Consider the following 14110-nt stretch of genomic DNA (forward strand, 5'->3'; position numbering starts at 1 on the left):
AAGGACAGAGATCATGTTTACTAGTGTACTCTTCCAAGTGCTCAGAACAATGCTCGGCATACAATCAGCACTCAGTAATGACTGTTAGTTGGTTGTCTGACTGACCAGAGGCACAGGGCAATCATGAAAGAACGAAGTATGAGGAAGTGTCTTTCACCCCCCTTCCACCACCTTGGGCTCAATTACCTGAAGGGAAAAAGAGAGCAGGAGCCCAGCGAGTGACCGAGACTTAGACTGGCCAGTTTCTGTCCATCCTCCAAGGGGTCTGAATGCAAGACCCTGTTCTAAATTACAGTGGGAGGAATTTAGTTGAGATATTCCCAGAGTCCATTCTGGGGTGGTGGCGGAAAGCTTGAACAGGGGCCATGGGAGATGGGGCAGTCTTTTATCTGGGGGCCCCAAGTACCAGGGCATCAAGGGGGAAATTACCTGAGGATGGGGTGGGCAGGAAGAGGAGAAGAGTGACTGAGGCCTGGGGGCTCTGCCCCTGCCTCCTAGGCCGAACGGGGCTGGGCTCCTTTCCCAACTCGGCCCTTCTGGGCAGTGCACTGAGAGCAAAGGGCTCACCTTGGGGGTTGGCAGAGGTGGGGGAGGGGGCGGTGTCACCCTGGGCCCGGAGTGATCTCCCCAGAGCTGAGGCTTGCCTGGCCCTCTGTTTCCAGTCATCTTCGTGTCTGGGCAAAGCAGATATGTGAAATCTCCTCCAGAAGGAAACATGCTGGTCAAAGTCTGCAAATGTATCCAGGTGTGTGTGTCCACTGAGACTGTTGTGGCCTCTGGGGCCGGCACCCCCAACCTGTGGCTTCCGAGAGGTGCCGGGGGCCACGTCCGGGGTCATGCCAGAGGCCGAGCTGTCCTCCCATTCAGCCCCAGTCTGGGCTCAACATGCCAGGAGGTGAGCCAGCAGCTGTGGAAGTCCCCGAGGGAGACCTGACCAAACACCTGAGCCCAAAGCCCGAGCCCGGGGACTCCCTGAATGGACCCAAGCCTGGGGATCAAGTACAGGGGCTCCCTGAACAGACCCAACCTGAGCTGGCAGGACTGATGGACTGGACTGCAGGCCTGGACTCCTGGACTGGTTTGGGGGTTTGGGCTACTGGACTGGATTGCTGGCCCTCACTACTGGACTAGACTGCCAGACTGGACTGCCAGGCTGGATTGTGGACCCAGGCTGCTGGACTGGACTATGGGCCTGGACTTGCAGACCTCACTGTGGGACTGGACTGCCGGACTCAACTGCCAGCTCAGACTGCTGAACTGGACTGCAGGATTGGACTGCTGGATTGGACTGCCAGCCTGTAATACAGGACTGGTCTGCAAGGCCAGACTGCCAGACTGGACTGCTGGCCTGGACTGCCTGACTGGGCCGTGGGCCTGGACTGCCAGCCCCAACTGCTGGACTGGACTGCCGGGCTGGGCTGCTGGCCTGGACTGCCAGACTGGACTGCTGGACTGGACATATGTCCAGTCATATGTCCAAGACTGAACTATATATCCAAGACCGAACTCCTTATCTTCCCTCCCAAACCCTGCCCTCTCCCTGACTTTCCCATCTCTGTTGACGGCACTACCATCCTTCCCGTCTCACAAGCCCGCAACCTTGGTGTCATCCTCGATTCCATTCTCTCGTTAACCCCTCATACCCAATCCGTCACCAAAACCTGCTGGTCTCACCTCCGCAACATCACCAAGATCCACCCTTTCCTCTCCTTCCAAGCGATTGAACGAGCAGTTCAATCTCTCATCCTATCCCGACTGGATTACTGCATCAGCCTCCTCTCTGATCTCCCATCTTCCTGTCTCTCCCCACTTCAATCTATACTTCACGCTGCTGCCTGGATCATCTCTGTGCAGAAACACTCTGGGCATGTTACTCCCCTCCTCAAAAATCTCCAGTGGCTACCAATCAACCTACACATCAGGCAAAAACTCCTCACTTTCGGCTTCAAGGCTCTCCATCACCTCTCCCCCTCCTACTCACCTCCCTTCTCTCCTTCTACAGCCCAGCCCGCACCCTCTGCTCCTCTGCCACTAATCTCCTCATCGTGCCTCGTTCTCGCCTGTCCCGCCGTTAACCACCGGCCCACGTCATCCCCCTGGCCTGGAATGCCCTTCCTCCACACATCCGCCAAGCTAGCTCTCTTCCTCCCTTCAAAGCCCTACTGAGAGCTCACCTCCACCAGGAGGCCTTCCCAGACTGAGCCCCCTCCTTCCTCTCCCCCTCCTCCCCCGCCCCATCCCCCCACCTTACCTCCTGCCCCTCCCCACAGCACCTATATATATATGTTTGTATGTATTACTCAATTTATTTATTTTACTTGTACATATTTACTATTTTATTTATTTTGTTAATATGTTTTGTTTTGTTGTCTGTCTCCCCCTTCTAGACTGTGAGCCCGCTGTTGGGTAGGGACCATCTCTATATGTTGCCAACTTGAACTTCCCAAGCGCTTAGTACAGTGCTCTGCACACAGGAAGCACTCAATAAATATGATTCAATGAATGAATGAATGATGGCCTGGATTGCCGGCATGGACTGCCAGACTGGACGGTGGGACTGGACTGCCAACTCCGACTGCTGGACTGTACTACTGGCTTGGGCTGCCAGCTTGAACTGTCAGCCCTGACTGCCAGACTGGACTTCTGAGCTGGACTGCCAAACTGAATGGCTGGCGTGGACGGCTGTCCCCTACGGCTGGCCATAAATTGCTGGTCTGGCCTATCAGCCCAGGCTGTCAGCCCAGGCTGTTGTCCTGAAGTCTGGGCTTGTGGGCGTGCTTCCAGGTGGACTGATGGACATGGCCGCTTTGGGGTCATGGAGAAGGGAGAAGCACAGAGCAGTTGGAGAGGTTGTGGGAAGGAGCAGGCAGGATTCCAGGAAAGGGGAGATTCTGGCCAGGGTGAGGCCTGGATCATGGCAGGAGGGGGCATGAACTTGAAGAGAGGAGGGGGTGGGGCTGTGTGGACACAAGCTGGGTGAGATGGAGGGAGGTGGCTTCGGGGTCCAGGCCCCTCTGACCCCCATCCCCGGCTCTGACGGTTCTACCGTCTCCCACAGTTTGCTCTCAGCAACCGGCTGAGGAATCGTTCCAGCCAGATTCCCAAGAGAGAACACTGGCTGGACTGGGCAACTGAGAAGTATCCAGTAAGTCAATGGCAAAAAGCCCGGGGGCATGGGAAGTGGGGCATGAAGCCCCTTTCCTCCCTCCCTACCTCCCTCCCTCTCTCCCTCCTTCTCTGGTCCCTGGGGATATTTTCTTGTCACTAGGAAGGAGCTAGGTTGGGAGGGTGGGACCCCTCTGACCCTCTGCCCCCTCTGCCCCGCTCTCCCTCCCTGCCAAGAGAAACAGTGGTCCCAGGGCTGAGAGCTCCCCAGGAAAGAAAGTCCACTCTCCCCCAGCCCCAGTGTCCCTGAGCTCTGGATGGCAAGAAGTTTTCCCCCTGCACTGGGAGCCTCCGGGGGCCTCCTGGAGCCGCTGTTCAGGCAGACCGTCCTCCCCGACAGATGCAGCTGATCGTGGAAGTGAAGGCGCTGATGAGGATGCTGGTCCTCTACATCCCCCTCCCCATGTTCTGGGCTCTGTTTGACCAGCAGGTGAGAGAGCCACCATTTGGGGCCCTGAGGGCCTAGCCGCCTGGACAACCCCTAATCCCAACTCCACCCCCACCGAAACACCACTGCCCTCAAATGACTCTTCCGCCTTAGGGCTCCCGCTGGACGCTGCAGGCCACTAGGATGGACGGCAATGTGGTGAGTGAATGGGACTCGGGGGCACTGTGGGTAGGGGCCATGATGGGAGAGGAGGCCCAGGCTATTGGGAAGGTCGAGGGAGACTCAGGGTGCTGCAGCAGGGGGAACCAGGGGTGCCAACCCTCAGAGGGACGACACAGATAGTTCCCTGATGGATTCCCAAAATGCCCAGCACTGTGCTAAATGCCACTTTTGGTGCAGCAGCTCCATCCCACTCCCAGAGAGTGGCAAGAGAGAAACCAGAGGACCCCTATCCTCATCCAACTCCCCCAGGTGTCCCAGGGAAGGACCTCAGGCTCCCAACCCAAGCTGACCTCTCATCTCCAGAAGCCAATTGTCTCCCAGGTGGCACTTAGCTCCAGACCTAAGAAGGAGTTTGGCTTAGTGGACAGCTCATGGGATTTGAACCCATGACCTCTGACTCCCAAGACCTTACTCTAGCCACTATGCCATGCTGCTTCCCACAGATGTCTGCTGTGTGAGCTTGGGCAAGTCACTTCATTTCTCTGGGCCTCAGTTTCCTCCTCTGAATAATGGGGATTAAGAATCTGAGCCCCATGTGGACAGGGACTGTGTCTAACCTGATTAACGTATCATCATCAATCGTATTTATTGAGCGCTTACTGTGTGCAGAGCACTGTACTAAGCGCTTGGGAAGTACAGGTTGGCAACATATAGAGAGAGTCCCTACCCAACAGTGGGCTCACAGTCTAAAAGGGGGAGACAGAGAACAAAACGTATATCTATTCAACGCTTAGAACAGTGCTTGGCACATAGTAAGGGCTTAACAAGTACCATAATTATTATTAATTAACCTCCCTCCCTCCGGTCTCTGCCTCCATTCAATTGTATTTATTGAACGCTTATTGTGTGCAGAGTACTGTACTAAGTGCTTGGAAAGTACAATAGAGCAATAGAGATAATCCCTGCCCAGGACAAGCTCACAGTCTAGAGGGGGAAGACAGACATCAATACAAGTGAACAGGCATCGATATAAATAATGAAATTATAGATATAAAAACTATAGATATATCCGTTGCTCAACCTCTCTCCCTACAGGGAGCCACCTCCACCCTCCAGGCCTCTGGTCCAGTTTGACTCTGGCCCGCCCCTCCCTCAGAGCCTCTAGGAGGCCATCCCCCAGTTCCCCCAGGTTTCCTACTCAAGGCACTCAGCAGCCTTCTTCCCACTCCTGGGCACTGGCAGTGGGGCTTGAATCTAACCCCTCTGTCCCCCTCCTCCTTTTCTTAGAGCACATTTGTCCTGGAGGTCAGGGAGGAGGTGGGATCTTTTGTCTGCCTAGTTGTCCCTGTGGAGGCAGGGACTGCCTTTTCCATTCTTGCTGTGGGCATCCCTGCAAGTGGGCATGTGGGCATGAGTGTCCAGTCCAGTGTTCTGTATCATGAGGAGGCGGAATGAAGGCCGGTGACACCAACTACTGCTGAGGTGATCAGAAGGCCCACATGCCGCTGACTCCACAGTTCTATTGTCGTTTCAGGGTCTGTTTGTGATTAGGCCCGATCAGGTCCAGGTAAGAAGGCAGCGGGCTGCACCCCCGCAGGCCTGGCCCCTCCCTCCTCGCACATGCCCAGCCTTCCCTCCCTCTCAGCAACGTGGTTCTCGAACCCGCCGTGGGTGAGTTCAAGGCCTGCATTGGGTGTTGGGCGTGGAGTTTGGCAAAGGGCATCCTGGGGTGGGGCACTCAAGACTCGCTGTGGGGGGCCTGGGGCAGGGGAGGCGGGGCGGAAGGGGTGAGCTTGTGTGTTGGGTGAGGTTGGCCACTGATCTTGCTTCTCGGCTTTCCAGATTCTCAATCCCTTTATGATTCTCATCCTGGTCCCGATGTTTGAGCTGGGCATCTACCCTCTGGTCAAGCTGTGTAAAATCAACTTGACGTAAGTGTTGCCTGTCCTCTTCCTGACTGCTGGGTGCCCTCATGGAGCCCTCCACGGTCAACTGGTCCTTCCCCCTGCCTCCGGATAGCACATCCCCTCCTGCCACCAAGAGCACTGGGGACCACATACCTGGTGGAATGGTTCATCGGGATGGGAGATTCCCCAGGCTCTTGCCATTTCCTGTGTAAGAAGGAGAAGTCACTCGTTGGCCCCATTAATCAGCCCAGACTGTCAGCCCAGGCTGTTATCATCATCATCATCATCATCATCAATCGTATTTATTGAGCGCTTACTGTGTGCAGAGCACTGTACTAAGAGCTTGGGAAGTACAAGTTGGCAACATATAGAGACAGTCCCTACCCAACAGTGGGCTCACAGTCTAAAAGGGGGAGACAGAGAACAAAACCAAACATACTAACAAAATAAAACAAATAGAATAGATATGTACAAGTAAAATAAATAAATAGAGTAACAAATATGTACAAACATATATACATATATACAGGTGCTGTGGGGAAGGGAAGGAGGTAAAATGGGGGGGATGGAGAGGGGGACGAGGGGAGAGGAAGGAAGGGGCTCAGTCTGGGAAGGCCTCCTGGAGTAGGTGAGCTCTCAGTAGGGCCTTGAAGGGTCCTTGAAGGGTCCTGAAGGCTGGGCTTGTGCGGGTGCTTCCAGTTGGACTGATGGACATGGCTGCTTTTGGGTCATGGAGAAGGGAGGAGCACGGGGCAGTTGGAGAGGTTGTGGGAAGGAGCGGGCAGCATGGCTCAGTGGAAAGAACCCGGGCTTTGGAGTCAGAGGTCATGGGTTCAAATCCCGGCTCTGCCAATTGTCAGCTGTGTGACTTTGGGCAAGTCACTTCACTTCTCTGTGCCTCAGTTTCCTCATCTGTAAAATGGGGATAAAGACTGTGAGCTCCCTGTGGGACAACCTGATCACTTTGTAACCTCCCCAGTGCTTAGAACAGTGCTTTGCACATAGTAAGTACTCAATAAATGCCATTATTATTATTATTATTATTATTATTATTATTAATAATAATAATAGGTGGGGAAATGGAGGCCCCAGGGAGATGCGAGAACAGGGTAGCAGCACTGCTTAGTGGAAAGATCCCGGGCCTGGGAGTCAGAGGACCTGGGTTCTAATCTCAGCTCTGCCACTTGTCTGCTGTGTGACCATGGGCAAGTCACTTATTAATAATGATAATAGTAATTATACAGGGGGATGACAAGGGGTGCTAGATGTAGGAGACAGAGGAGGGAAGACCAGGTGGAGGGGATTAATTAAAACCAGATTAATAATAATAATAATCCTATTAATTAATTGTATTTATTGAATGCTTACTGTGTGTGAAGCATTATACTAAGTGCTTGGGAGAATACAATATAACATCAGCCACATTCCCTGCCCGCAACGGGCTCAAAGCCTAGAGAGGGAGACAGACATTAATATAAATAAACAGATCGATAAATAGATAAATAAAAATCAATCAATCAATCAATCGTATTTATTGAGCACTTACTGTGTGCAGAGCACTGTACTAAGTGCTTGGGAAGTACAAGTTGGCAACATATAGAGACAGTCCCTACCCAACAGTGGGCTCACAGTCTAGAAGGGGGAGACAGAGAACAAAACTAAACATATAAACCAAATAAAATAAATAGAATAAATATGTACAAGTAAAATAAATAAATAAATAGAGTAATAAGTACGTACAAACATATATACGTATATACAGGTGCTGTTGGGAAGGGAAGGAGGTAAGGTGGGGGGGGATGGAGAGGAGGAGGAGGGGGAGAGGAAGGAAGGGGCTCAGTCTGGGAAGGCCTCCTGGAGGAGGTGAGCTCTCAGTAGGGCCTTGAAGGGAGGAAGAGAGCTAGCTTGGTGGATGTGTGGGGGGAAAAAAGTTACAGATATATGCATATGAGCTGTGGGGAAGGGAGATATGGGCATGTTTAAAAGCAGTAAGGAAGAAGCCATTGGAGAATGAACAGTTGAAGATGGCAGTTAGGGAGGGAAGAAGGGACAGGGCAAGTGTTTTGATGAGGTGCAATGGAATGGTAGAAGGAAATTTCCTCTAGAGATACTTCTGGGAAAGATGGGACAGTTGAAGAAGGGGCAGGAGAAGGGAGGGCCTTGAAAGGGGCAGGGGAGATTTTCGGGAGATCACACCTGTTAATGTCAATTTTGTTGATGAAGTAGGTGGCCAGGTCATTAGGGGCCAGGGATCGGGGACAGGGGGCCTGAAGAGGGAGTTTAAAGTCTGGAACAACTGCTCAGGGCAATGACATGGAAGTCAGTAGGGGTGGAGGAATAGTTTTGGTAGGCAGAGGTGAAGGCAGAGTTAAGGCTTGCAAGGATAAACTTGTAATGGACGAAATTGGCTTCATATTTAGATTTCCACCGGTAAAGCTCTGTGGCTCTTGCACAGGAGCGAAGGAGGTGATACAGGGCTGAGGGTTAGTGGTAAAAAATCGATGAAGGGTTAAGAGAGTGAATGAGCTGAGTTCAGTAGAGAGGGTGGTATTGAGAGCATCAATTTGATTGTCGAGGGAAGGTAGTTTGGGTAAAGAGACTAAATGGAGCATGATAATTTGAGAAAATTGGATGGGGTCAAAAGATGAGAGGTCTCTGTGCGGGATCAGGACAGATTTATGGGGTGGAGGTGTGTGGGAGAGAAGGCAGGTGAGGAGATTGTGGTCAGATAGAGGAATTTCAGAGTTGGTGACGGTAGAGATTTTGCAGTGGCTAGAGATGATGAGATTGCGTGTGTGTCCAAGTTGGTGTCTCGGTGAGGTGGGGTGGAGTAGGGGGTCAGTGGAGTGATGAGTGATAGAAAGCCGGTAATGGAAGGGTCATCAGAAACATCTATGTGGATGTTGACATTCCCAAGGATCAATGTAGGCAAGGAGAAAGAAGAAATGCGAGAAAGGGATCAAAATGGTTAAAAAAAGTTGGAAGTGGGACCTTGCGGGGAAAGATGACAGCTATTAGACTCTGGAGTGGATGGTAGAGGTAGATGATCTGGGCTTTGAAGTAGGGAAAGAAAGAGATGGGGAAGGTGGAATGGTGCAAAAGCAGCATTGGGGAATGAGAAGAAAGCTGACAGCTCCTCCTTTCCCGTGAGTCTTGGGGTAGTGGGAGAAGATGAAGTCTCCTCCGGAGAGAGCAGCAGGGAAGACTGTGTCTCTGGGGAAAGCCAGGTTTCAGTGATGGCAAGGAGGAAGAGTGACCGGGACAGGAACGGGTCCATAATGAAGGGAAGCTTCCCCATGATGGAGCAGGGGTTCCACAGGTCACACTTGGCTAAGGCTGTGGGGAGGATGCACGAGGTGGGGATGGGGTAAAGGGTAGGAAGCAGTTGAATGGGGATGAGCTGGAGGGGGCCAATTCGTGGAAAGGGGGATGAAGGACGGCGCTGGGAAAGCATGACAGGGATGGGGCAGGGAGAGGGGTGGGGTGAGGTTGGATGGGAGTGCACTGAGGAAGGCTGGCCTGTATAGAGGGGCATGACGAGGGGTGCTAGACGTAGGGGACAGAGGAGGGAAGACCATATGGAGGGGATTAATTAAGACCAGATTAATAATAACAATAATCCTATTAATTAATAAGGGGCAGAGGGGCAGATTCCTCTATAAGGGGACGACTCAGCAGTTCTCACCTGGGGGGAATCCACAAGTTCTGAGCTGAGATTAACAGGTCATTTAAGCCTAACAGGTCATTATAGCCTCTGCAGGAGTGACAAGTCCTTAGTGACAGTTGACACGTTGTTAACTCCTTAGTGAGTCTCTGTCCTACTTCTTTGGGTAGGGAGAGTCTGGGTCCTTGTCTCAATATTTTGCTGGAGGGCTCAGCATCCCTTCCCTCCAAGGTGGTGATCCCAGCCCCCGCGGTGGGGGGAAAGGCAGGGAGTGGTGTAGACCCTCCCTTTGTTTTAATTTTTTCTCCCATGGCTTGCCGAATGGGCAATGGGTGGTGCGGCCCTTCTCTCTGGCTCCATGTGAGGCCTCCTGTATGAGGGGAGGCGTGAGCCCTGAAGGCTCAGCCTTCTCTTTCCTTCCTTCCTTCCTTCCTTCCTCCTTCCCTCTGCCTCAAACTTTTCCCCTCGTGTCGCTGAGAGGGCACTGGAGTGGTCAACAGCTCTTCTCTCTGGCTCTATCTTAGGCCTCCATGTGAGGTGAGTGTAGGGGCCAGAGGGCTCAGTGGGTGAGCGGGTGGCAGAGACCCTCCCCTTGATCCGGTTTTTTTTTTTGGCCGCTGGTTTCCCTAGTGGGTGCTGGGATGGTCAGTGGCCTTTCCCTCAGGCGTGAACTTAGGGCTCCGGTGTGAGGCGGAATGGCCAGAGGGCTCAGTGTCCCTTGGCTCCATGGTGGTGGCAATCCTGGATCTCCCCCAGTGGAGGGAAGGATAACTGGGGGGAGCGTGGTGGCAGAGACTCTCCCCTTGATTCAGTTGTTCGGCCCCTATTTTGCCGAATGGGCGCTGGTATGGTTAGCAGCCTTTCCCTCAGCTGTGCACTTAGGCCCCTGATTGGAGGTGTGGGGGATGGAGGGCTCAGCCTACCTTCATTCGGTCACCGCCCTAGACTGCCCACAGGCAGGGAGAGGGAAAGGATGGGGTCAGCAACCCTTCCCCTTTTGAGTGTGGGTCTGAAGGAGTTGATCCATGTTGGACCTCTGGCACTGTCACTGCTACCTCTCACAGCCCTTTTCACAGCCCTGCTACAATCGCTGCCATCTTGAATGGCCATCTTCTCTGGGCCTCAGTTTCCTCAAGCATGGGCCTGAGAGTCAGAAGTTCCTGAGTTCTAATCCCGGCTTCACCACTTGTCTGCTGTGTGACCTTGGGCAAGTCACTTCACTTCTCTGGGCCTCAGTAATCTCATCTGTAAAATGAGGATGGAGACTGTGAGACCCATGTGGGAGAGGGACTTTGTCCAACATGATTTGCTTGTATCCACCCCAAGTGCTTAGTACTTAGTGCTTGTCTGGCACATAGTAAGTGCTTAATTACCACATTATTATTTTTCCTCCTGCTTAGACTGTGAACCCCATGTGGGACAGAGAATGTATCTGATCTGATTAACTTGTATCCACCCCGGTGTTTAGAACAGTGATTGTCACATATCATATACCACATATCAACAAATATCATACCAAAAAAAAACAAAAAAACCTGGAGACCTGACTCTGTGGTGGGGGACTAAAGCTGCCAGTCACCCGAGCGCTCAGAATGTTAGAGAAGCTGCATAGCTTAGTGGATAGAGCTTGGGCCTGGGAGTCCAAAAGACCTGAGTTCTACTCCTGGCTCCACACCATATCTGCCGTGTGACCTTGGGCTACTCATATAACTTCCCTGGGCCTTAGTTACCTCATCTGTAAAATGGGGATTAAGATTGTGAGCCCCATGTGGGACAGACTCTGTGTCCAACTTGATTAATTCATATCTACCCCAATGCTTAGAACAGTACTTGGCACATAGTAAAAGCTTAACAAATACTATTATTGTATAAAATGTTATATAGTATTATTATCAATATTAATATCTCCTGGACCCCTGGAGAGGGCAGGTCTGGCCATGGGACCAGAAACACCTGCTGTCTGAACCCCATGCTCTTCTCTCCCATTGCTTGATCCCCTTCCTCATGCCCTCCTTCCTACCTGGAAATTCCCCCCGCTTCAAATCATCAGTCATCATCCAGCAGTATTTATTGAGCACATACTGTGTGTACATGGGAGAGCAATAATAATAATAATAATGAGTATTTGTTAAGCGCTTACTATGTGCCAAGCACTGTTCTAAGTGCTGGGGTAAATACAGGGCAATTAGGTTTTCCCACGTGGGGCTCACAGTCTTAATCCCCATTTTACAGATGAGGTAACTGAGGCACAGAGAAGTTAAGTGACTTGCCCAAGGTCACACAGCAGACGAGTGGTGGAGCAGGGATTAAATCCCACAACCTCTGACTCCCAAACCCGTGCTTTTTCCAATAAGCCATACTGCTTCTCTACAATACAACAGAGTTGGTAGACATGTTCCCTGCCTACAGTGAGCTTACAGTCTAGAGGGGGAAATAGACATTAATATGAATAAATAACTTATAATGTATAATTTATAGATATGTACACAAGTGCTGTGTAGGAGGCCTTCCCAGACTGAGCCCCCTCCTTCCTCTCCCCCTCCTTCCCCCTCCACCCCCCCGCCTTACCTCCTTCCCTTCCCCACAGCACCTGTGTATATGTATATATGTTTGTACGTATTTATTACTCTATTTATTTATTTATTTTACTTGTACATATCTATTCCATTTATTTTATTTTGTTAATATGTTTTTTTTTGTTCTCTGTCTCCCCCTTCTAGACTGTGAGCCCACTGTTGGGTAGGGACCATCTCCATATGTTGCCAACTTGTACTTCCCAAGCGCTTAGTACAGTGCTCTGCACACAGTAAGTGCTCAATAAATATGATTGATTGATTGTGGGGTGAATGCCAAGTGGCCAAAAGTCACAGATCCAAGTACATAGATGACGATTGATGAAAAGAGGGCTTAACTGGGGAAGACCTCTTCACATCTGACAGACTGCCATTCTTTCCACCTTCAGAGACCTCCTGACAGCATATCTCCCCTGGACTGATAGCTCATTGTGAGCAGGGAATGTGTCCACCAACTCTGTTGTACTGTCTCTCCCAAGTGATTAGTACAGTGCTATGCACACAGTAAGTGCTCAGTAAATATCGCTGATTGATTGACTGGTCTCCTCCAGGAGCCCTTTCCTGACTAATTTCTCTTCCTCCATCTTGAATTCCCCCAATTCCCTCATCAGCACATTCATGACCCTATCATTATTCTTATCTTTACTATTATTATTATTATCATATTATCATTATTACTGTTACTATTGTATTTGTGTCAAGCACTATTCTAAGAGCTAGGGTAGCTACCAGTTAATCAGGTTCGACATGGTCCCTGTCTCACATGGGGCTCAAATGCTAAATAAGCGGGAGAATAGACATTGAATTCCCGATTTGCATATTAGGAAATCAAAGCACAGAGAAGTGAAGTCATTTTTTTTTGAAAGGTGTTTGTTAAAGTGTTTACGATGTGGCAGGCACTGTTTGAAGTGCTGGGATAGATACAAGGTAATCAGGCTGGACACAGTCCATGTCCCATATAGGGCTCTCAGTTTTAATCCCCATTTTACAGGTGAAGTAACCAAGACTCAGAGAAGTTAAGTGACTTGTCCAAGGTCACACAGCAGACAAGTGGTGGTGCGGTGCAAGAACCCAAGTCCTTCTGACTCCCAGGCCTGTGGTCTATCATCTAGACCACATTGCTACTCAAGCTACGGGAACAAATGAGTTATCCAAGGGAGTGCATGTAGATGGAGAATAGAAGATGACCCACTACTGAGCCTCAAGGGACCCCCACAGGTAGGGGGTGGGAGGCAGAGGAGGAGCTCACAGAAGAGACTGAAAATGAGTGGCCCAGAGAGATAGGAGGAGAACCAGGAGAGGACAGTGTCAGTGAAGTCAAGGTTGGATAATATTTCTGGGAGAAGGGGGTGGTCCATTTATCCAATTCTATTTATTGAGCCCTTACTGTGTGCAGAGCAATGTACTAAGTGCTTTGGAAAGTTCAGTGCAGCAATAAAGAGTGACAATCCCTGCCCTCAACGAACTCACAGTCTGACAGGGTGGGCAGGGGTCAGGGGAGGCAGATATCAATACAAGTAAACAAGGATCAACATAAATAAATAAAATTACAGATATATGCATAAGTGTTATGGGGCGGGGAGAGGGGTAAAGGGCAAAGGGAGCAACTCAGGGCGATGCAGAAGGGAATGGGAGATGAGGAAAAGTGGGGCTTAGTCAGGGAAGGCCTCTTGGAGGAGATGTGCCTTCCGTAAGGTTTTGAAGCCGGAAAGAGTCATTGTCCGGCAGATTTGAGGAGGGAGTTCACAATGTCAAAGGCAGCTGGGAGTTCGAGGAGGATTAAGATGGAGTAGAGGCTGTTGGATTTGGCAAGAAGGAGATCATTGGTGACCTAAGAGAGGGCAGTTTCCTTGGAGTGAAGAGGATGGAAGTCAGACTGGAGGAAATTGAGGAGAGACCTGGAGGGGAGGAAGTGGAGACAGTGGATGTAGACAACTCTCCGAGAAGTTGAAACAGGAATGGGAGGAGGGAGATGGGTGTAGGGGCCACCGTCCTGCTCTGTAAGCCCCCCAAGAGCCAGCCCCCAACCCCAGCCCCCCCATCCTTCCGATCCCGGCCCAGCCTGCCGGAGCCTGCTTCATACAAGGGGTCGATGTCAGCCCCTCCTGTGTATTCTCCCTGATGACAAATGGCTGGGGTCAGCTGGGGATCACTTCTGCTTGGCTCCGGCCCAAGCTGTGCACCCTCCATCCCGCCACTCACTAAATCTACTTTCCCAACTCACTTGTTGTTCTTAAGTGTTTATTGAGCA

General features: G+C 51.1%; 1 protein-coding gene across 1 annotated transcript in view; it reads left to right on the top strand.

Annotated features, from left to right (window-relative positions):
- Positions 1–14110, top strand: part of LOC119932072 (solute carrier family 15 member 2-like) — an 82351-nt gene that overhangs the window by 21123 nt on the left and 47118 nt on the right. Inside the window, exons 8-13 of the mRNA XM_038750922.1 lie at positions 663–895; positions 3059–3145; positions 3506–3595; positions 3707–3751; positions 5250–5282; positions 5558–5646. Coding sequence (XP_038606850.1) covers positions 663–895; positions 3059–3145; positions 3506–3595; positions 3707–3751; positions 5250–5282; positions 5558–5646 — 577 coding nt within the window. The remainder of the gene's footprint in view (positions 1–662; positions 896–3058; positions 3146–3505; positions 3596–3706; positions 3752–5249; positions 5283–5557; positions 5647–14110) is intronic.

The sequence above is a fragment of the Tachyglossus aculeatus genome, chromosome 1 (genome assembly GCF_015852505.1).
Source record: "Tachyglossus aculeatus isolate mTacAcu1 chromosome 1, mTacAcu1.pri, whole genome shotgun sequence".
Classification (NCBI taxonomy): domain Eukaryota; kingdom Metazoa; phylum Chordata; class Mammalia; order Monotremata; family Tachyglossidae; genus Tachyglossus; species Tachyglossus aculeatus.